We start from the raw sequence: 21,350 nt of genomic DNA on the forward strand, positions 1-21,350 counted from the left end.
TTTCGGATCATGAGGTCCTGGGTCGGGCTATAGGAGATACCTACTGAGTTTTTCTTTCTTTCAAGTTTTTAGTTAAAATTTTCAGCGTCGAGGGGGTGTAGCAGTAGCACCAACACTACTGCTACACCCCGTCAACCAGCCTCGGTACGCTAAATCGCTTGGCGGTACGTCTTTGTCGGAAGGGTGGTAATTAGACACGGCCGAAGCCTCCCACCAGCCAGACCTTTTTTTTTTTTTCCTGTAGGGGGGAAAATCCTCATGGACACCCGTTTGGATAGTGCCGGACTCCTACCGGCTAAAAACCCCTCCTACCTTCAGAACGCTGGTGTACCTGCCATTCGGCCTACCACCAACGTCGCAGTCTTTTCTCACTTTCCGAGTATCTTTTCATCCTTCTCCTTTATTTTCATTATGATTTCCAGAAAACTTCTTATTAGGTCCCAGTTCTCACTTGATTCCAACATTATATTAATTAAGTTTTCTACAGTGATTTCTCGTCCTAGCTCCTTTCTTACTTCATCTCTTTCTATTTTGAAACGTGGACAGCAAAATATGGTATGTTCGGCGTCGTCGTTGGGGTCCATGCAGTACAAACATTTGGCGTAGTTCCTTTTTTTAATGCGTAAAAGGTACTGCATAAAAACCCCATGGCCAGTGAAGCACTGAGTCATCCGAAACGTGATTGTGCCGTGTTTCCTGTCTAACCACCTTTTTATGTTACTAATCAGCCTATGTGTCCATCGCCCTTTCGTAGAGTTGTTCCATTCATGTTGCCAAGCCTCTAGAGTCATTTCTCTGGCCATTCTTCTTTCCTCTGGCATTTTTAGCTCATAGGTGCTAAACCTTTCTCGTGCTAGAAGATGGGCCGGGATAAGACTTGCCAGCACAAGAGCAGCATCAGTGGATATAGTTCTGTATGCGCAACATGTCCTTAGAGCCATAGTTCTCTGTGCGCTTAATACGGCGGTTTTATAGATTTCTTTGTCCAAGGCTGAAACCCATACTGGCGCCGCGTACATAACAACAGATTCCATAGCCAGAGCTAATGTTCTCCGTTTTCTGGAGCTCGGGCCCCGCGTATTAGGTAGCATCGTGCTGAGTGCTCTTACAGTTTTCTGCGCCTTCTTACACGCCGCATTTATATGCTTACCAAAAGTCAGGCTCGAATCCAGGGTCACACCTAGGTAGGTCACGGCGGAAGAGGGTACAACCGATGTATTACCGCAAGTGAATATGTAATCGGAGCTTAGCCTCCTATTAAAAATAATGGCCACGGTTTTTTCCGGCGCAATTTCTAGTTGGTTATGCTCCATCCATAGCATTATAGTATGTAGAGTCTCATTTCCTTTCCTTACTAGGTCTTCACTGTCTTTAGCCGTAACTGATACTGCTAGATCGTCTGCATAGCACACCAACTTAACACCTCCTGGCACTTCTAATGACATAACATCATCATACAAAACGTTCCAGAGGGTTGGACCGAGTACGGACCCCTGAGGTACGCCACCCTGAATTTCAACTTTTACCTCCTTGTCTATTTGGATAGCTCTGTGGTCCAGATAATCAATTATGCTATTTACTATATATTTATTAACATTTCTTACTTTGAGCTTATTGATTATTTTAGTCCATGATGCCATATTAAATGCATTCCGCACATCTATCAAGATTAAGCCATTCCACTGTTTTTCCTCTTTGGCTAATCTTGCCGATTTTACCACCTCCCTGATAGCGTCAATAGTTGTTCTTCCCTTTCTGAAACCATACTGGTTGTTATGTAGACCACCATTTTTGTCAATCTCTTGTATCAGTCTGTGATTGAGAAGGGTCTCATAAACTTTGGCCAGAACATTGATTAGGCAGATTGGTCGGTATTTAGTGGGTTCAGTAGGATTCTTTTTCGGCTTATCAATCAGGATTAGCTTAGCAAGTTTCCAGGTCTCTGGGAACTGCCCGCTTTTAAGGAGCCCGTTAAATAATGTGGCAAAATAGGTGGGATATTTAAGAAGTACATGTCGTATAACTTCTGGGGGCAAAGAGTCATGTCCAGGAGCTTTTCCTGTTTTTATTTTATTAGCAGCGTTTTTGACGTCTTCCTCTGAAAAACTAAGTTCCTTCATATCGTCTCTATCTTGATCTACTTCCTCCCTTTTCAATCTCTTGCCTTGTGATACTGTAAAAAGATCATTAAATACTTTCCTTTTTCCTCCAGAGGCATGGTTCTTTTTGGATTAGGTAACTGGAGTCGATTTTTTACTATTTTATAGGCCTCACCAAAAATATCTTCTTCTAGCCTATCACAAAGACTATCCCACATTTGTACCTTTGCATAAATTATCGTCAACTTTAAATCATTTTTATAGGTCTTATACTCAAGTTTAAGCTCTTCTCTTCTCTGTTCATTCTTGCATTTTTGGAATTTTCTTCTTCTTATTCTAACATTCTTAATTTTTTCCTGTATAGCTTCTGTCCACCAGTAGGGTAGCTTATAGTCAATGTTACATTTAATCAGTGGGGTACTTTCTTTGAAAGCTATATTGAGTGCGTTGTCACATTCTAATAATAATAATAATAATAATAAAAACATTTATTCAGCCAAAAACAACATAACATAAATAAGAAAAAAACATGAGAATTAATACTAACTTAATACTAACTTAATACTAAGGCTTCGGCTGAATGGGGCGCTGCCTCAGCTCTATGCTACAGCTAAGTAACTGTAGCGCTGATTTTCAGGCATGACCCCAGGGTGAGCTCACGGACTGATCGGGAGAGCGTTGCGTCGTTAAAATAGATAAAATAATATACTATTATGTATCCACATATCTATAGTAAGTAAAAAACATACATACAGTCGAACGTAGAACCTCCTCCTTTATGGAAGTCGGTTAAAAATTAGATTGGAGCGAAGGACAAACATTAATATTATATGCAAAAAATAAATAAAAAATAAAATAAGATTACTAAACAACTACAATAAGGACAAAAATATACATAAAAAAGAAAAGCAACTGTCCTGCAAAATATTTGGTTATTGTTTCTGTAGAACTAAGAGATGTTCTTTAATTAATTTTTTGTAAACAGTGAGAGATTTAGCTAGTCTAATTGGTGGCGGTAGGTCGTTTATTCTACATAGTTTATTTCCTTGTCCATAACTGTGTTTACGAAAATTTCATCAAAAGTACACATGTTAGTCTTTCCAAAGATATATTTTGGCTTATCTTTTAGTTTGTCATCTATGTTAGTTATAACGATTCTGTGATCGCTCATAGATACATCCTTTTCTAAGACCGTCCATGTCGTATTCCTTGTAGGCACGTTATCGCTAACAAAAGTCATGTCAATGTATGATACTCCATTCGGACGCACACAAGTTGGAATTTTTCCATCATTAAGGATGTTAAACTCCAGAGAATTTACCCATTCAAGTAATACGATTCCTCTTCTTGTTGTTGTATTACCACCCCAGCAGGCGTGTTTTGCATTAAAATCCCCAGTTATAATTATTTTGTTTGAAGGGTTTGCTAGTGATTTAACATCATAATGAATTTTTTCTAGGTAGCTTAAGAAGCCTTCAGGAGTACATTTGTTAGGACTAATATATAGACTGTATACTGTAAAACTTTTAGTCTCCACGCAGATAAAACAACCCACTGAGCGGTACTTGATTACTTCGTATCTTTTGCTGAAATTAAAGATCATGGCACTTAGGTCTTCACTGATGTATTGATGCTTGTTGTTAATTTTACATTTAGCGATATTAGGTTCACTAAAGGCTATAAAGTCGCATTTCTTTTCAGACGCCACTATCATGGCCATATCATGGGCACTAACACTTCTATTTGCATTAAGTTGAAGAACCTTGAATGCTTTTATTTGTAGACCTCCAAAGCACTTCCTCTCTTATACTTCCTCGCTTTAATTAGGGCTAGTTTAAAGAACTTGCATATACCACTGCCTGATGGGTGGCCATTAATATTACAAAGTGGACAGAAAGCTTCATTTGTGCAACTATTGGCCTTATGACCATCTTGAGCACAAAAATGGCATTTTTGGCTTCTGTCCTCGCCTGTGCATTTTCCTGCTAAATGATCATAGCCCCAACATCGATAGCATTTAGCGACATCAATTCTTTTTTGGGCTCTGCAAATACTTAATCCTATCCTGATTTTGTCTGATTCCAGGATTTTTTCGGCATCTATTTCATCTAGAACTATTGTAGCAATTTGATTTCCATTTTTCATCGGTCTCAGTGATCTGACTTCCAGTTGGTCTACTGACTGGATTATATTTGCGTCTCGTATTGCCATTTTAACTTCCTCAATGTCTGCAATACTGTCAATGTCTCTAATGTGTAGTGTACATTTTTGGTTTTTGGTAAACATCCTCACTTTTTTGTTTTGCACTATGTCTTTAATAACTTTGGATACCTTCTCTGCGTTTTCTTTAACTCTTACCAAGACGTCACCTTTATTTGTTTTTCTCACACCTTTGATTTGTTCTAAGGCGTCGCTTTCTTTTAGACCGAGTTTAAGTTTCTTTAACACATGCGCATAAGATTCCGTATCACCTTTTATTACTATTATTTCATCTTTCTGCTTTTCCATTTGCTTAACCTTGTTATTTTTCATATTGCTCTTTTTTGTTCTCATGAACACTGCGATCTCTGTATCTTTGAATATTGTTTCAAGGATTTTTCTCATAATGTGTGGTTCTACACCTTGCGGTGCAACTATAGAAAGTTCCGTCATTCCAAAGTTTTTTGCAACTTCTTTGATTTCTTGGCACAGTTTATAAACGTCATGTTGGCTTCTACCATCTTGCTTAAAAGGGTCATAGAAAGCAACAATTACCTTATTTTTCTTGGTCCGGCTTTGTTCTGTAGTTAAAAGTGTCACCGATTGTTCTATTATATTATAGCTTCCCCCTTCACAGACAATTCTTTCTCCTTCTAGTATTTCCGGATACCTGTTGAGTACTCGTCTAGCGATTCTCGATTGTGACCTTGTTTTCTCTTCACAAAAATATACAACATTATTGCGAACGTCTTTAAATATATCTCCATGGTCTATATTAACTTTTTTGAAGCTATCTATGGTCCAATCTAGTTGAAGTTTCGTCAGAAGTTCATCGTAATCATTTATTTCCTGATCGTTTAGGTTAAATTTCTTATCTGGAGTTTTATGTTTAGCGTAGGAGTCTTCTCTTTCATTTTTTAATTCTTCAAATCTTTGTTCATAGCTCTCTTTGATATTTTTCATCTGTATTTCTAGTTCTGACACACGTTGTTCTTGAGTACTCTTATACTTATTAAAATCGTGTTGCAGTTCGTAGAACTTTGCCATATCATATTTATATTTGGTTATCGTTTGTCTGACTAGGCTTGTTAGGTCCAGTGCAATTTTTTTAACTTCATGATGGACTTTCTTATTATCTCTTGTAAACTTAGCTAATTCTTCTACTTTTGTCTTGATTTGCTTTAGTTCTTCTGAGGGTTCTATTTGATTTGGTTGTAGCATTGTCGGACTAGACACCTTTTTTCGTTTCTTTGGACGTCTTTCTTCTTCAATCTTTCTGTCTTTAATGGGTGTGTTTTCTACTGACTTTTCGGAATCATCACTATCTACGTTCGTACTGTATTCAGGCGTGTTTGTACATCCTGGTGGTGTACCCTGTCTGCCCTGCCTGTTCAATTCATCTCCCTTGGATACTCCGTCCTCTACTTCTGTGTCAGTCCGTGTCCATGCTTGTGTCGTCTTCTCAGGCGGCGTGCGTTGTAGCAGGCCAGACCTAGCAAATATTTTGTCACACTTTGGCAAAACGTTGCCCCCCCAGAATACGAGGGGCAGCCCCTATCAGCCGAAGCCTCCAAGGGACGGGATTCTCCGACGCGAGAATTCTCAGCGCCGGTACCCGCCTGGGGTATATGTTTTTTTTGTTGTGCTTCCATGTTAAAAACTACTTCTATACCTCATCTGGAGAAAACAGCCGCCCAATGTGGGACAGACGCTGACCAGGCAGCCGCTTGCTCCGAGTACAGACGCTGCCTGGATTTATGTTGCGTGCTTTTGGTCCGCGCCGGGTATTTTATTTCCCCGGTACCCGCCAGATAAAATCTGGTGAGGGAATCCCCTATCCGCCACCCGGGACGCGCTCGATGGGAGAACAGCCAACTCCTCACGAGCACCAGCCAGACCTGGACCAATTAAGAAAACCTCAATCGGCCCAGCCGGGGATCGAAACCAGGACCTCAGTCTTGTAAATCCACCGCGCCACTGAGGCCGTATAAACTTTATACTTAACAGTTGAGGATCTGGATCTGCTACCTCCCAAAGCCATCACGGTCCAAACGCCATAGTGGCTACCGTATTTACTTATGGTAGGAGCATGAGCTGACAAACTTTCAACTTTTATAAAATGACGAAGGTCTGGGGTTACGGGCCTGCCTGATGTGAGATTGATGATCAAATAGACAGAGACTATTTGATTTAAATCAATCTCATATCAGGCTCAGGCTTTATACAGAGGGAGTCACTGTATACAGCCAGCCGCATACATACAGCCGTTTTCCGTGTCCGGAAAACTGAATGAACATGAAATCAATTTAAAATGCAAAACATGGACGTTTTTTTCGAACGGAACCAATTCCGACAATACATATTCCGAATGAAGAAAAACGTTATCTGCGGTAATCTCACGGAATCCCAATCGAATCTCTTCGTTTTTCTAATCGAAATTATGAATTAGAAAAACAAATACGGAAAACGAGTGTACGCGGCCATTCTAAATAAGTATTACTCAAGTTGTCTCATAAGCATTTTTTGCCTGTGGCTAAGGAGGAATGTAAGGATGTAAAGATAAAAAAAAATACATCTATTTGGCCTTACATTTATTGAATATAATGGGTGGTGCATGTTTTATAGTTTGTTTATTAAAGGATGGCGCGAGTGGCAGAACAACATGTACGAGCCTCTATTTTATGTTCCAGTAAAATGTATGAGCCCACAATCCCACATTGGTGCAGCATAGTGGGTATAAAGCTTTGTCTTTATGTTGGTTTTACCTTTACCCTTTTCTATTAAACACTTTGTAAACAAATGTGTTCCTTTTCCGTACCAAATTACGATTTTAATTTCAATTATCGTCAAACTGAAACCACCCGATCTATCTTATAATGAACACACCATAACATGCAATCAGTGGGTTAACAATGTGAATGTGAATTCATTTCCTGGCTGTACGGTGTAATACCTTTGCCTTTTCCCTACAGGGAAGAATGAAGAAAAAAAAATTGAATTCATTTCCTTCCCAACGAAGCAGTGCTAAGGTCATTTTCCACCCATAAGGCTGTGCATTCCACTTGACCCTTGCTGCAGCTGCCTCATCATATTGTGAAGGCCTGACATACCACCCATCTGTTGAAGGATCCTTGGATCCATCATTTTGGCCATTTGCTGGTTAAGTTTTGCCATTTGAGTTTGATTGACATTCTTAGCCATGTCACCACCTTTGAATAGACCCTTGATGCCGCCCATTTTCTTCACGACCGCTGCAAACTTGGTGTATTGAGCTATAAGATCCTTCACATCCCTTTCAGTTACACCAGCTCCTTGGGCCACTCTGGTGACGCGGGTCGGTTGTTTGGAGAACAGTTTCGCTCCATCGCGATGGTCCAGTTCACCTTCATTCATGGAGTCCATTATGGTCATAAGACGTTTCAGTTTTGCCATCGACTCTTGTTCGCTGCCTTTTGACATTAGATCTTGAGAGAAGCCTGGTATCATGCCCTACAAAAAACAGTACAATGTTAGGTTTGACTGATACAGTAAAGCGCGATCTACATTCAGTGTTCGCATCGTGAACGGCGTGAACTGTAAGTGCAGAGTTCGTACGCTTCGGGTCGTTCCCCGATCGGAGTCAATATTCCGACCGCTTCATTTACACGTTTCGGTGCTGCACGAGCGTATTTTTAAGTTATTCAATGTAAATATGATCATTTTTAATGAAAGAAGTCCCGCGGCTAAAACCTGAACTAATATTGACAGCGCCTTACACAAACTACAATAAGACCGCCATTACCAAATGACATTAGCGACGAAAAGGACTTATACAACAAATTGAGTGATATGTTAAGCCGTATGTTTAATTAAAATTTTATAATATTTACAACAACAACAGTTTACATTAGAGTAGTACAACAAGAGTTTACAATACAGTAATAGGATTGTTATTAATTTTCTTTAATATATTTCATAATGGTGAAATACGTCATCAGCCATATTGACGTATATTCTCGTTGAGATCACTAACCAACTTTTGAGAGCATGGATTGAGACATGGAAAATTAGATTTGTTTGGAATAAAAACTACAATTTTATGTATAATAAACTATGCACAAAAATTAAGGGAGCAGAAAAAAAATCCAAATTTTTGGGGGATTTTCAACAGGCTGTAACTTATACAAAAATGGTCGTACAGCAAAAAAATAAAAAGCAAATTGTAGCTCTAAGTGTTTAGTTTTTGGATCTGAGTTTGAAAATTATTTTTTGAAAATATTTTTCGAGTAATCATAAGAAAACCGCCGAAAAAAAACTTTTCGAAATTTTTTTGGGTTTTTTTTTTAATCTACGGACGTGGAAAAAATTTTTTCGACTCAACCTCCATATGGACCGGATAGCTTGTTTATTCAGATTTAATTTCGTTTTTTTTAAATCTCGATACGAGCGTTTCTCCCTGAGATATCGATGTTTGAATGGAAAAAGATCATTTTGTCTTTGATTACGAAAATTAAGAATTTCGCTCTGAAAATGTCATAATTTTTATCAAAAATGAAATTTTTTTTTTTTAATTTTTCTCTCAATTCTGTAATAATGACTTGAAAAATTAAAGAAAAAAAAAATTATGACATTTTCATAGCGAAATTCTTGCTCCTTTAATTTTTTCAAAAATTCGATCAAGTGGGAAAAAAAAACGGTTGGATGGATTGAATTGAAACTTTGTAGGGTTTTTGTGGGTATATTGAACAGTAAAAGGCACACTTAACGTCAGTGGTTTCCGCAATATTTTTGATTGGGCGCTTGATTTTTCAAAAAACGACAAAAAGCCCTTTTTTGGATGCTTTTTCAAATTCATGTAATGATTGAAAAAAATTTTTTTTTTCAAAATTCAATTGCCAATCCTTGTAGAGAATTTATACAAGTTTTTAAAACCAACCTCAAAATTTCTGTGCGATCATTGGTTGCTGAGATATTGGTAATCAAAGACAAAATGATCTTTTTCCATTCAAACATCGATATCTCAGCGAGAAATGCTCGTATCGAGATTTAAAAAAAAACGAAATTAAATCTGAATAAACAAGCTATCCGGTCCATATGGAGGTTGAGTCGAAAAAATTTTTTCCACGTCCGTAGATTAAAAAAAAAACCAAAAAAAATTCGAAAATTTTATTTTCGGTGGTTTTCTTATGATTACTCGAAAAATATTTTCAAAAAATAATTTTCAAACTCAGATCCAAAGACTAAACACTTAGAGCTACAATTTGCTTTTTATTTTTTTGCTGTACGACCATTTTTGTATAAGTTACAGCCTGTTGAAAATCCCCCAAAAATTTGGATTTTTTTCTGCTCCCTTAATTTTTGTGCATAGTATATCAAAAAACAAGAAAGAACGACTGAAAACATACCATAATTTGTGAGAATGGGCCCATTTTCATGATATTTTGGAACTGTTCGTACATAGCTCTCAATGTGAACTGTCCATGCTTCAGTTTTTCCAGCAGCTCATCATTGTCGTCCAACTTCAGCTCGTTGACTTTGTCCAGCAGCCCCTCTATGTCTCCCATTCCCAGCAGTTTGTTGATGAACGGTTTAGTTTTGAAAGGCTCAAGGTCATCAATATGCTCTCCAGTACCAATGAATATTATGGGACTCTCTGTTGCTGCTACACTGTGGAAAAATAATATATTGGATTACCATCATGTATAGGTAAGAATCGAAGCCGTCAGCTTTGAAGCAGTATTTTTTTTTTACAAGTTAGTCCTTGACTACAATTTCACCTGGTGGTAAGTGATGACGCAGTCTAAGATGGAAGCGGGCTAACTTGTTAGGAGGAGGATGAAAATACACACACATTTCGGTTTCTATGTGAAATCGAAAGGTGTGTGGATTTTCATCCTCCGATAGCACTTTGGGATTTTTCAAATCAATTCAGTAGTTCCAGAGCCTATTCAAAACATATAAACAAACAATCAAAACTTTCCTCTTTATAATATTAGTCACTGAGTAATTATCATACAGAGCAAGTCTTTACAAGCAGCCTCGTGAAGCTGCTGAAACCCATATATAAAACAAATGTCTTGTGTCTCCTTGACATCTGTCTACAATTTTTTTTCATAATTTGATTTAAAAATTTAACAATAGCAACAATTACGTACATTAATATAATAATCAATAATTACCAATAAAAAAATATTTGTATCTTATTTGTTCAGTTTTTGTGAACAGTTTTTAATATATTTAAAAACATAAGACACCATTATTCTTGAATAATTTTGAAAGTTACTGATGCAACGCTTCGTGTCATACTGACTCGAGAATGTAGTCGTTTCGTGTTCCGTGTGCTCAATCTGCCTATTATTGATTAATCTGTGACATTAGTATAGAAGTATAGATAAGATGAAAACTTACGCTGACAATGCACCACCTCCTTTTGCATGGCCATCCAACTTGGTAATAATAACAGACCCAATGTCTACTTTGTCTTTGAAAGCTCTGGCTTGAGACTCACAAGCCTGACCAATTGTGGCATCCATCACAAATATAATGTTATCTGGTTTCTGTAAATAAAAATTGTTTTTTTTTCAATGACTATAGTGGAAATCTGACCAATAAACTAAAATACCTTTAAAGGATTAGTGAGTATGGGTAAGAATGCTAGGGCCAATAGGCCCTAAAGCAAGATACTTGATAATGTATCTTGGTTTAGAACTCAAACTCACTACATTGTTTACTAACAAATTTTCTTTTTTGTAATCATCTAACATAATTGAATTTAAATTATTTTAATTGTACTCCAATATACATAATAATAATAGGCCTGCAGGAGGGCTCCAAATGAGTCATGATTTGAGTGATGTTCCAGTATTGGGGCATCAGTTTATTAAATATTCAAGCACCTACAACTTGGGAACAGACTTCTACTGAATATGTCTAGGAAACATGGAATTTCTTACAATAGCATTGGCAACTGCCAACATCTCTTCAAAGAGGGACTCTTCCTGTTTGTGTCTACCACTGGTGTCCACAATGATCATTTCAAATCCCTCTTTTTTGAACATATCCACACCTGTCGATGCAATAACTACTGGATCAACTTCTGTGTAGCTGAAATAATATAAAACCTTAAATAAATAAATGTGAAAGGTCACTTATCAAGAAATATTGAAAAATGCTTTACATACAAAGATGAAATTTGGCAGGGAGGTAGTTTATAGTCGTCCACTAAGATCTAAGAGTGGAGAACAAATAAAAACTCCTCAGAGATCCAGGGTAAACCTGAACCTGAATTAGACATAAAAATTTAGATTATCTTTCTTATAAAATATTTTGAAAATTTCTCAGCTCAGATTTACCTTTGAATAGCCATAAACAATAGAAGAATTTACCTTCCATAAAACGGTATCCTCGCCTTAGTACAGTTCTGTTTGACCTGATCATAAGCTCCAGCTCTGAAGGTGTCAGCACACACAAGACATGATTTCCAGTTTTTGCGCAAATAATGATATGCAAGCTTCGTACAAGTTGTTGTTTTACCCGAGCCCTGGAGTCCCACAAACATTATGACATTGGGTTTCCCTTTAATTGGCTGGTATGGTTTTACTCCTGGATCTACAAGCTGGAAAATCACAAGTTGTTTTATTAGTTGCTTTAGTTAGTTTATTAGTTGCTAATTAATGACAAGTAGCAGTCATGTCTGATGTTAATGTAGTCTAAGATAACCTTCAGTCCCAAATATATCTAATATATTATTATTAAATATTTGTTGCCTCATTGCTCCAGTGGGAAAGTTTCAGTAAAAATTCTAAGTCCAGAAGTTGGTGCTTATAGACTATGTTAAAATGTAGGTTCTGGTGAATAAAATAAAAGTCATCAGTGACATTTTATAGTGATGTTTACTAAATCAAATATTATCAACCTAAGGAGCCTGGCAACCGGCACTGGAGTGGCAGTTCCATATCCCCTATCATATAAGGAGGGAGAACGGATTCTGTAGTTCAAATAGGTTGATAATGATGAAATATTTTGTTAATAATAAATTAACAAACCCTTGCCAAAACTGTACTTCCTGTTTTAGAATATCTATCATCATTATCAACCTATATTTGGCTTACTACTGTAGCTCAGGCCTTCTCTCAGAATGAGAAGGGTTAATCCAAATAGTCCACCATAGGGGCCCAATGCAGACTTCACACACATAGAATTAGGAAAATTCTCAAGAACATTTTCTCACAATGTTTATCCTTCACTGTTTGAGACATGTGATATTTAATTTCTTAAAATGCACAATAAAATTGAGAAGTTGAAGGTGTATGCTCCAAACCAGATTCTAACCTACACCCTCCGGAATCAGAGGCAGAAGTCATAGAATATCTATATTATACTTAAATGCTACCTTAACAAGTTCTTTGAAAACGGCAGATTGTATCATCCTCCTTTTGTTGAGTCCTCCCGCCATCTCATCGAAATCAATAACTGCTCGTACATTTTCACGAAGGTTCTTGACTAAACGTATATTTACATCAGCCTCAAGTAAAGCTGCACATATTTGCTTTAGCATAGAATTCAAAACCTGAAATCAAAGTGATAAGGCATGAATTACCATGTTTAATGTTAAGTAAGTTATGGAATATTATACACTTGATAAATTTACCTCTTCATTTATAATAGTAGCACGACTTAACGACTGCAACGCAGTCGTTATTTTTCGACCCAAATCTGCTAAAACCATTTTGTACCACTACAAATTTATACTACTTCTTTAATATCTTCGGTCAGCTGTTGTCCTTTGAAGAACTATAGCGAATCGGAATAAACAGAATAGGAAGATTTTTGTGACATTTTATATCGAGACTAGTTGAAATTATGATAAATATTAAAGGAAAAGAAAAATACGACGTATTTTTTTCACGAATATTGAACTCCACGATGGAAAATATTTCATTAATTTACAATTATTTCAACACAAATAATTGACGTAATTGACACGTCAAACGTCAAGTCGAAATGACATTTGCCATAGAGTTATGATTATTTTAATGAATTTACAGTTATGGGTTCTAGGTTTTACAGTTACTGGCCAATAATCATAATGCGCGTCGTTCAATATTTTTATTTTGACGTGCCTCAGATAACCAAGTCCTCAAAATAATTTTCAATTACATTATTTTCCATAAATAATAAATCTCAACTTTATATTCCCAAAGAGGATAAAATTACTCTTTAATATCTATGCCGAAGAGTAATTATTAATCTATTCCGAAATTGACAGGCACAGACTATATTTTAAAAATAACAAAATTTCGCTTTGTAATGGAGTGCTGCTGACTGTTCTTTTTTCATTATATTGTAAAGTTATAAAACTACAACGATAATATAATTTCTTAAAGAGAACAGGCTAGATAATGGTAAGGATTATACTAAGCACGTCAACAATTGATAAATTGTTATTTATTATTCACAACATTTTCATCAATATTAGGGTCAAAATCAATCAGGCAGTGGAAGCGGTGGAGACAAAAAAGATGACAAAGATAAGAAGAAGAAATATGAGCCTCCGATCCCCACAAGAGTCGGGAAGAAGAAGCGCAAAGCAAAAGGGCCTGATGCCGCCCTGAAACTGCCCCAGGTGACGCCACACACTCGGTGTAGGCTAAAGTTACTGAAACTGGAAAGAATCAAAGATTATTTGCTCATGGAAGAAGAGTTTATTCGTAACCAAGAAAGGCTTAAGCCCCAGGAAGAGAAAATTGAAGAAGAAAGGTCTAAGGTATGATATAGTACTGGATCTATTGTTACTTTATTTTTATTTTATTTTATTTTATTTTATTGAGGGCTTACAAACAACATCATAGTACACAATCACATTATCATATTGGTAATTTAAATAAAAATTATAACTATGACACCAGCTTCGGAAACCACAGATTACAATACTATAAAGTAGACTACTACATACCTAAATACTTTATATAAAATTATTACATTCTTAAAAATAGGGAACCTTAATGAAATTGTTGATTTATGTTGAGAATAAACTAGTGTTAATCTTCAATAGTCAAATACAAATTGTTAAAAGATGTTTATATGAACCTGTACATATTTACTGCTTTACTTGCCTAGCTATAATACTTAAATGTGGTCTTTAGTTAATCAAGTGCCCAGATTGGGTAAAACATCCCAGCCAAGTATATGTACCTAGCAAAACCAGTAGGTATTCTTATAGGCCTAGCATGGGACCAAGTGAAGAGAAATGGACAAAATATTGACTGACAAGAAGCAGAGTAGGCACTCCCCATCTCTTTTGTTTGCAACTCAACAAAGATAGTGGTTTATCCAGTTGAGCTGCTATTAGTTGAAATTTGTCTACGTCTCTTCACAAGTATTGTTAGTGTTAGTTGCATGTTAGCTCTCCAGGAGAAATCTATTTTAGAATTTATCTTGCGAGTGGTTATTATGTACCTAGCCAGAAAAATCTTGTTTTGTACTCCGCTGTGTTTGTAAACTATCAATAAGGGGCTTTTATGTTTACCAGGTTGATGACCTAAGAGGAACTCCCATGTCGGTGGGAACTCTGGAGGAGATCATAGATGACAATCATGCTATCGTCTCCACTTCAGTGGGCAGTGAGCACTATGTCAGCATCCTGTCCTTTGTAGATAAGGACCAGCTGGAGCCTGGCTGCTCTGTTCTGTTGAACCATAAGGTGTGTATTACATCATCAAAATTTAACCTTGATGAAATAATAAATTCATGGCTGTCTGGATCTGACACAGGAGTTAAATTTGAAAATTAATACAAGATGAAGTTCAAGCTATTTTAGGTACAACACAAACACAAAATTTGTTTTTTAATATGTAATTTTTGAACTTGCCTAATAGTTATATATACCTCAGACAAGACACTTTTATATTGTATGATTTTGACTATAAAATATTCCTACAGGTTCATGCAGTGGTTGGTGTATTAGGTGATGACACAGACCCTATGGTATCTGTCATGAAGCTAGAGAAAGCTCCACAAGAGACCTATGCTGATATCGGAGGACTGGATACTCAGATTCAAGAGATCAAGGTATGTCTAGAATGTTTAACTAAGTGAGACATATTTAACCTTAATCTACAATACAATTATTGAAATTCATTCATTCATAATTTAAAAGATCCAAGCAAAAAGACAGTGAGAAATTACTTTGTTTATGTTATGATACTCAATAAGACTATTCAAAAGCAGTTAACCAAAATAGATAAAAGGCAGTCCGAAGTAAATTGTACCCAGTTGGTATAGCAGCAAGCCATAAAATCAAAATTGAATTGAATTGAAAAGGCAATCCTAGCCTTTAAGGTTGCTAATGCATATCTGACAGACTACAACTACAACTAACTAATTACAACCTTAGAAAATATTTGTGTTAGAGTCTGGCTAACAAAAGTAGAGACTGAAATGGCTTGAAATGGTTTTCGTGATTCATTAAATTGTTTTTTTTTTATTGTAAACTCAGATAATCCAGTATTTGCACTATAATTTTCTGAATTCACTCTTGATTTTTTTTTAATTTGGCAGGCAATTTCAGTCTATACTTTCATTAGCCAAACTTTTTATAGAACAATGATCAAAATTACCTTTATTTGTTAAGAGACAAATATCGAAGCATTCCATGGATTGATGGACTATGCAGATGCCAGATCCAGTATGTGGAGTATATGGCATATATGTGGAGAATCCAATCAGTCTAAAAAAAATTATAAAACTTTTTTTTATATTACTACAACAGGAATCAGTGGAGCTTCCTCTAACCCATCCAGAGTATTATGAAGAGATGGGTATCAAACCTCCAAAAGGTGTCATACTCTACGGGCCACCTGGCACAGGGAAGACCTTGCTGGCCAAGGCGGTAGCCAACCAGACATCTGCAACATTCCTGCGAGTTGTTGGTTCTGAACTCATCCAAAAATATTTGGTAAGATTTATTTATTTAGTACCTTGCAATTGCAGCCATTGTTGGTATTTGAGTAGTTAACGCTGTGATTTATTGCTTTAAGCTTCCTTAGAAATTCTCAGTACAAGCCTGGAGTCAAAATTTGGTGCTGTAGCATTTCTATGCCTCTGAGAGTATTTTAAGCTGACAGTTCAGCCCCAGTAGCCAAGTAGCACGTCGATTCTCTTTCTATGATCGCAAACGCTTCGAAAACTAGAAAAATCTATGGGACAGACAGATCTTAACCATGACCTGTTGTTAGCAAATGTCATTCCCATACATTTTTCTAGTTTTTGAAGCATTTGCGATCGTAGAAAGAGAATTGTCGTACTACTTGGCTACAGGGGTTGGTTATTATGTGATAGAGAGTAAAGCATTATGACCCTTATTCCACAAACTTACATTGGAGCAGCATGATGGGCTTCAGAGCTCATGCCCAATCATGATTATTTATAGGCTACAATTCAATTTTAATATGAGATTTATGACAATGTCTTATCTATTAATGTTGAAAGGTTTATTACATTAAGTTTCATGAATATTCTTTTCTTTAACAGGGTGATGGTCCTAAGCTTGTGCGTGAACTGTTTCGTGTGGCTGAGGAACACGCTCCGTCTATTGTGTTCATCGATGAAATTGATGCTGTGGGCACCAAACGGTAAGATGATAGCATTGGCATAAACCTTCATTTAATTTATAGATAGTCTCATAACAAACCTTCATTGGTGCAGGGTTTAGTCTTTTTGTTCTATTTGCATGTTTGGTAAATTTACTTGAAAACAGTGCTCAATAGGATGATAGTCATGTTTATAACTCACATCAATGCTACAAAGTGATGTATTAAAAATTAAGATTGTTATATGGCCATTGCTGAAGGAATCCCTAAAATGTTTATTCTAGATATATTTATTTTATATTTTATATCAATATCTCTGCAGTTTACTGTCCACCTAAGCACATAATATCAGTAGAGTTATTTTCGAAATACTTTGAAACCCTTGGTAGCCGTTTTATTGTAGGAGGAGATTGGAACGCCAAACACCTTCACTGGGGTTCAAGGCTTATAACAACCCGAGGTAGAGAACTAAAGAAGAGTGTGGACAGCAATAATCTTACTACTATAGCAACTTCAGAACCGACGCACTGGCCTACCGATCCGAATAGATTACCAGACTTGCTGGACTTTTTTATTTGTAAAGGTTTGTCCCGGCACTTCTTCACAATCAGCTCAACATTGGATGGATCATCTAATCATATCCCAGTTATATTGAGAATGAGTTCAGATGCTGTGACTAAACCGAAGCGGCTCCAACTTTATAACAAATGGACAGATTGGGAAGCATTTAAAACAATAATTTCTGATGAGTTAGAGCTTCAAATACCCCTTAAAACAAAGGAAGATATAGACAATGCCGCCCACACGTTTATGATTGTAGTGCAGTCAGCTTGCTGGAATTCAACACCAGAAATGTCCAATCCAAAACCAAGACACAAAGTGGTTCAAGCTGAAATAAAATACCAAGTTATGGAAAAAAGAAGGCTACGCAGAACATGGCACAATACTAGGCATCCAGAAGATAAGGCTGCATTTAACAGAGCTATAAAAAATCTAAAGAGTATCCTAGCAGTAGTAAATGATGCCACAACGCAATCCTATTTGGAATCCCTGTCAGCCACAAGTGCGACTGACTACTCACTGTATAGGGCTTGCAGAAGTTGTAACAAGCCTGTGAAACCCAAACCACCACTCAAATTGGATGGAAACTTATGGGCACGAAGCCAGCAACAGAAAGCAGATGCTTTCGGAAATCACCTCTCGAAAATATTCACACCACATGAATCTAACTGTAACACTAATGACACCGAAATAGCAGAGGTATTAAGTCAGCCTTTTCAGTTAAATCTGCCTATGGAACCTACCAGTCCAAAAGAAATCACCAATCTAATCAAACATATGGCAGATAAAAAGGCACCAGGGTTTGACTTAATCGATAAAAAGGTCCTGACAGAATTACCCAGAAAAGGCATCGTGTTCCTTACGATTCTATGTAATGCTATAATGAGAATAGGATATTTCCCAGCACTGTGGAAAGTTTCACAAATTGTAATGATTGGAAAGCCTGGAAAACCAGTTCATGAAATAACATCATACCGACCGATTAGTTTATTACCTGTGACATCGAAAGTCTGCGAAAAGGTTTTGATCCGTAGACTTATGAAGGAACTCCGAGAAAGATGCGTTATTCCAGACCATCAGTTTGGCTTTCGACAGCAACACGGTACTGTAGAGCAGATTCATAGAGTATGCAGAACTATTAGAGATACTTTTGAACATAAAGAATATTGCTCCTCCGCATTTCTAGATGTACAGCAAGCCTTCGACAGGGTATGGCACACAGGGCTGTTATTCAAAATCAAAACACTGTTACCTCACACTTTTTATGGACTTATTGAGTCTTATCTCAGCGATAGAATATTCCAAGTAAAAGAAGATGAATTTACCTCCAAGTTCTATCCAATCAGAGCTGGTGTCCCGCAAGGCTCTGTGTTGGGTCCAATACTGTACACGATTTTCACAAGCGATCTACCCCAAGGTAATGACGTTGTCGTAGCAACCTTTGCAGATGACACTGCTGTGCTAGCTCGTAACAAATGTCCTGAAAAAGCGTCAGAAATCCTGCAACGTAGCTTACATGAAATCGAAAAATGGCTGACTAAATGGAAAATAAAAGCAAGCACCAATAAATCGGTTCATGTGACATTCACACTTCGTAGAGGAAACTGCCCTCCAGTGTTTCTACGCAGCAATCAGCTCCCACAAAGCGACAACGTCAAATACCTAGGCATGCACCTGGATAGAAGGCTAACTTGGAAAAAACACATTCAAACCAAGAGGGATGAGATCTACTACCGATATAGACGGTTGTATTGGATGCTCGCTCGGAACTCCAGGCTGTCCTTGGAAAACAAGCTTCTTGTCTATAAGACAATAGTTAAACCAATATGGATGTATGGAATCCAGCTGTGGGGATCTGCATGCGAGTCCAACATTACCATTATTCAAAGAGCTCAGAATTATGTATTGAAGCAAGTGTCAAACGCGCCTTGGTTTCTGAAAATACCAGAAATTCACGAGTATCTACAAATGCCAACAGTGAAAGAAGAAATAAAATCTAGTAACAACAACTACAAAGCTAGACTCAGAAACCATCCGAACCACCTGGCTGTTCAATTAACAATACCACAGGCGATACGGCGATTGAAAAGACGGCAAATACTTGATTAAAAGCCATATATGACACTTACATGGAGCTGCTCCCGCTGGGGAATGTTGCTTCTAATCGCCAAATTTTTCTACAACAACTCTGCTCATAGTCTGCCGACTGATTGCATGAGATAAACAGAACAAAAAAAAAAAAAAATATTAATTTTTAATTTTACAGTTATGACTCTAACTCTGGAGGTGAGAGAGAAATTCAGAGAACCATGTTGGAGCTTTTAAACCAGTTAGACGGATTCGACTCGAGGGGAGATGTTAAAGTATGTAATATTATTATTCACATTAAGTAAGCTCTAACCTCAATACCAAAAATTGTGCACACATTAACCAAAGAGCCAAAATTATTAGTCGAAATTCGTGTTTGCGCAGATATAATTATAGACCAACAAAGTTTTTGGCGCAAACTGCAGTTTATTATTATAACCATCACAAAACTTAAAATTGTCTCCATGTAGTGAAAAAAATGGAACTAATTTCTTCCATTACCATTGGCAGTAAAAATATGTGTTCCAATCATTTGCATTTCCTTGTTGTTTTTGTCATCTTGAGTGAGCAATAAAAAAGTCATAGCAAAAATTAATACTTCTATATTTTTGAAAAGTTATTCAAATATTAATGTGTAAAATTGTTATTTCAGGTAATCATGGCCACAAATAGGATAGAAACACTGGACCCAGCCCTCATCCGGCCCGGCCGTATAGACAGGAAGATCGAGTTCCCATTGCCTGATGAAAAGACAAAGAGAAGGATCTTTACAATTCACACATCACGAATGACACTCGCCGATGATGTCAACCTCTCAGAGTTAATCATGTCGAAAGATGATCTCTCTGGTGCTGATATAAAGGTAACATATGAAACATCATATCAAGTTTAATGATAAATGAAGAACATGCTTTTGCCTTCTTTGAAAAATGTATGTGTATGTGTCAATGGTTTCAGTAGCTGCCTTAAAATCACATAACATAAATGCTTATAGTTCTTGTTCCTGTGAGAATATGGGGAAAAAATATAGCATATGAAACTCACAAATAACGTAGCTGGTAAAAGATTTTTCAAAATTGGTTCAGTAGATTACCCTCTACAATACCACAAGCTTCTTCTTCCTTCTGGGCTGTTTCCGCACTTGGCCATGTGATTGGCTGTTGTATGTGAATACCACAAGCTTTACCTCTTTATAATATTAGTATAGATGAGTGACCACAAGCCAGTGGCTTAGTATGTCTTGAAATTAATTGGGGGACCCAAATGAAGGGTGAAGATTTCTCACTAAAGAAACAAAAATGCTCGCTTAAAATAAATATGACCCAGGAAAAAAAGAGATTGTGGATTACTTACATTTTACAAATTTTGCTTTCACACATAAGGGGGCCCTGTAGACCCATATCATTTATACAGCACACAACTCATCTGCTTAGTATACAGAGTGACTGTAATCACTCAAAGAAAGACTCCCAATAAAAAGAAATAATCATCCATGTTAAGTACACAGACAATATAATATTCTGTTTATTTTTAGGCAATTTGTACAGAAGCTGGTCTGATGGCTCTCAGAGAGAGACGTATGAAGGTAACAAATGAAGACTTCAAGAAGTCCAAGGAGAGTGTTCTTTATCGCAAGAAGGAAGGCACACCAGAAGGCCTTTATCTTTAATTGCATTATAATTAATCAAGTTTTCTAGAATTTCTTGAATCTTTTACTTATTATTAGATTTAACAAAATAATAGAAATAACTTTTATGAAGAAATTTCTAGATCACACTGAATGTAAAAGTATGCTTGAAATAATAAAATGTAATTTAAAAATCTTCTTTTATTA

The 21,350-nt window shown here is 36.8% G+C and overlaps 2 protein-coding genes across 2 annotated transcripts; one reads left to right on the plus strand and one right to left on the minus strand.

The window, feature by feature from the left end:
• Positions 1-6,872: 6,872 nt before the first annotated feature.
• On the minus strand, positions 6,873-13,259 carry LOC112046419 (signal recognition particle 54 kDa protein). The gene is made up of 7 exons (XM_024083031.2): positions 12,928-13,259; positions 12,670-12,846; positions 11,663-11,892; positions 11,231-11,381; positions 10,686-10,834; positions 9,683-9,944; positions 6,873-7,787 (listed from the first exon to the last, which is right to left on the minus strand). Exons 1-7 carry the CDS (start codon positions 13,003-13,005, stop codon positions 7,329-7,331), a joined length of 1,506 nt encoding a protein of 501 aa, XP_023938799.1. The 5' UTR covers positions 13,006-13,259; the 3' UTR covers positions 6,873-7,328.
• Positions 13,260-13,522: 263 nt separating this feature from the next.
• Positions 13,523-21,337, plus strand: LOC112046429 (26S proteasome regulatory subunit 4). The gene is made up of 9 exons (XM_024083045.2): positions 13,523-13,681; positions 13,756-14,043; positions 14,809-14,979; positions 15,219-15,347; positions 16,048-16,233; positions 16,809-16,909; positions 19,695-19,791; positions 20,169-20,378; positions 21,051-21,337. The coding sequence occupies exons 1-9, from the start codon at positions 13,679-13,681 to the stop codon at positions 21,183-21,185; spliced, it is 1,320 nt and encodes a 439-aa protein (XP_023938813.1). The 5' UTR covers positions 13,523-13,678; the 3' UTR covers positions 21,186-21,337.
• The last annotated feature ends 13 nt before the right edge of the window (positions 21,338-21,350 follow it).

Source organism: Bicyclus anynana, chromosome 21 (genome assembly GCF_947172395.1).
Source record: "Bicyclus anynana chromosome 21, ilBicAnyn1.1, whole genome shotgun sequence".
NCBI classification, from domain to species: Eukaryota; Metazoa; Arthropoda; class Insecta; order Lepidoptera; family Nymphalidae; genus Bicyclus; species Bicyclus anynana.

Coding starts and splice junctions, on each gene's coding strand:
- LOC112046419 (XM_024083031.2), bottom strand. CDS start 13,005: ATGGTTTTAGCAGATTTGGGTCGAAAAATAACGACTGCGTTGCAGTCG. Junction 11,382..11,662: donor AGGATACCGTTTTATGGAAG/GTAAATTCTTCT, acceptor ATATTATTTCAG/CTACACAGAAGTTGATCCAG. Junction 7,788..9,682: donor GCCCATTCTCACAAATTATG/GTATGTTTTCAG, acceptor TGTTTTTTGTAG/GGCATGATACCAGGCTTCTC.
- LOC112046429 (XM_024083045.2), top strand. Junction 15,348..16,047: donor CTCAGATTCAAGAGATCAAG/GTATGTCTAGAA, acceptor TTACTACAACAG/GAATCAGTGGAGCTTCCTCT. Junction 20,379..21,050: donor TCTCTGGTGCTGATATAAAG/GTAACATATGAA, acceptor GTTTATTTTTAG/GCAATTTGTACAGAAGCTGG.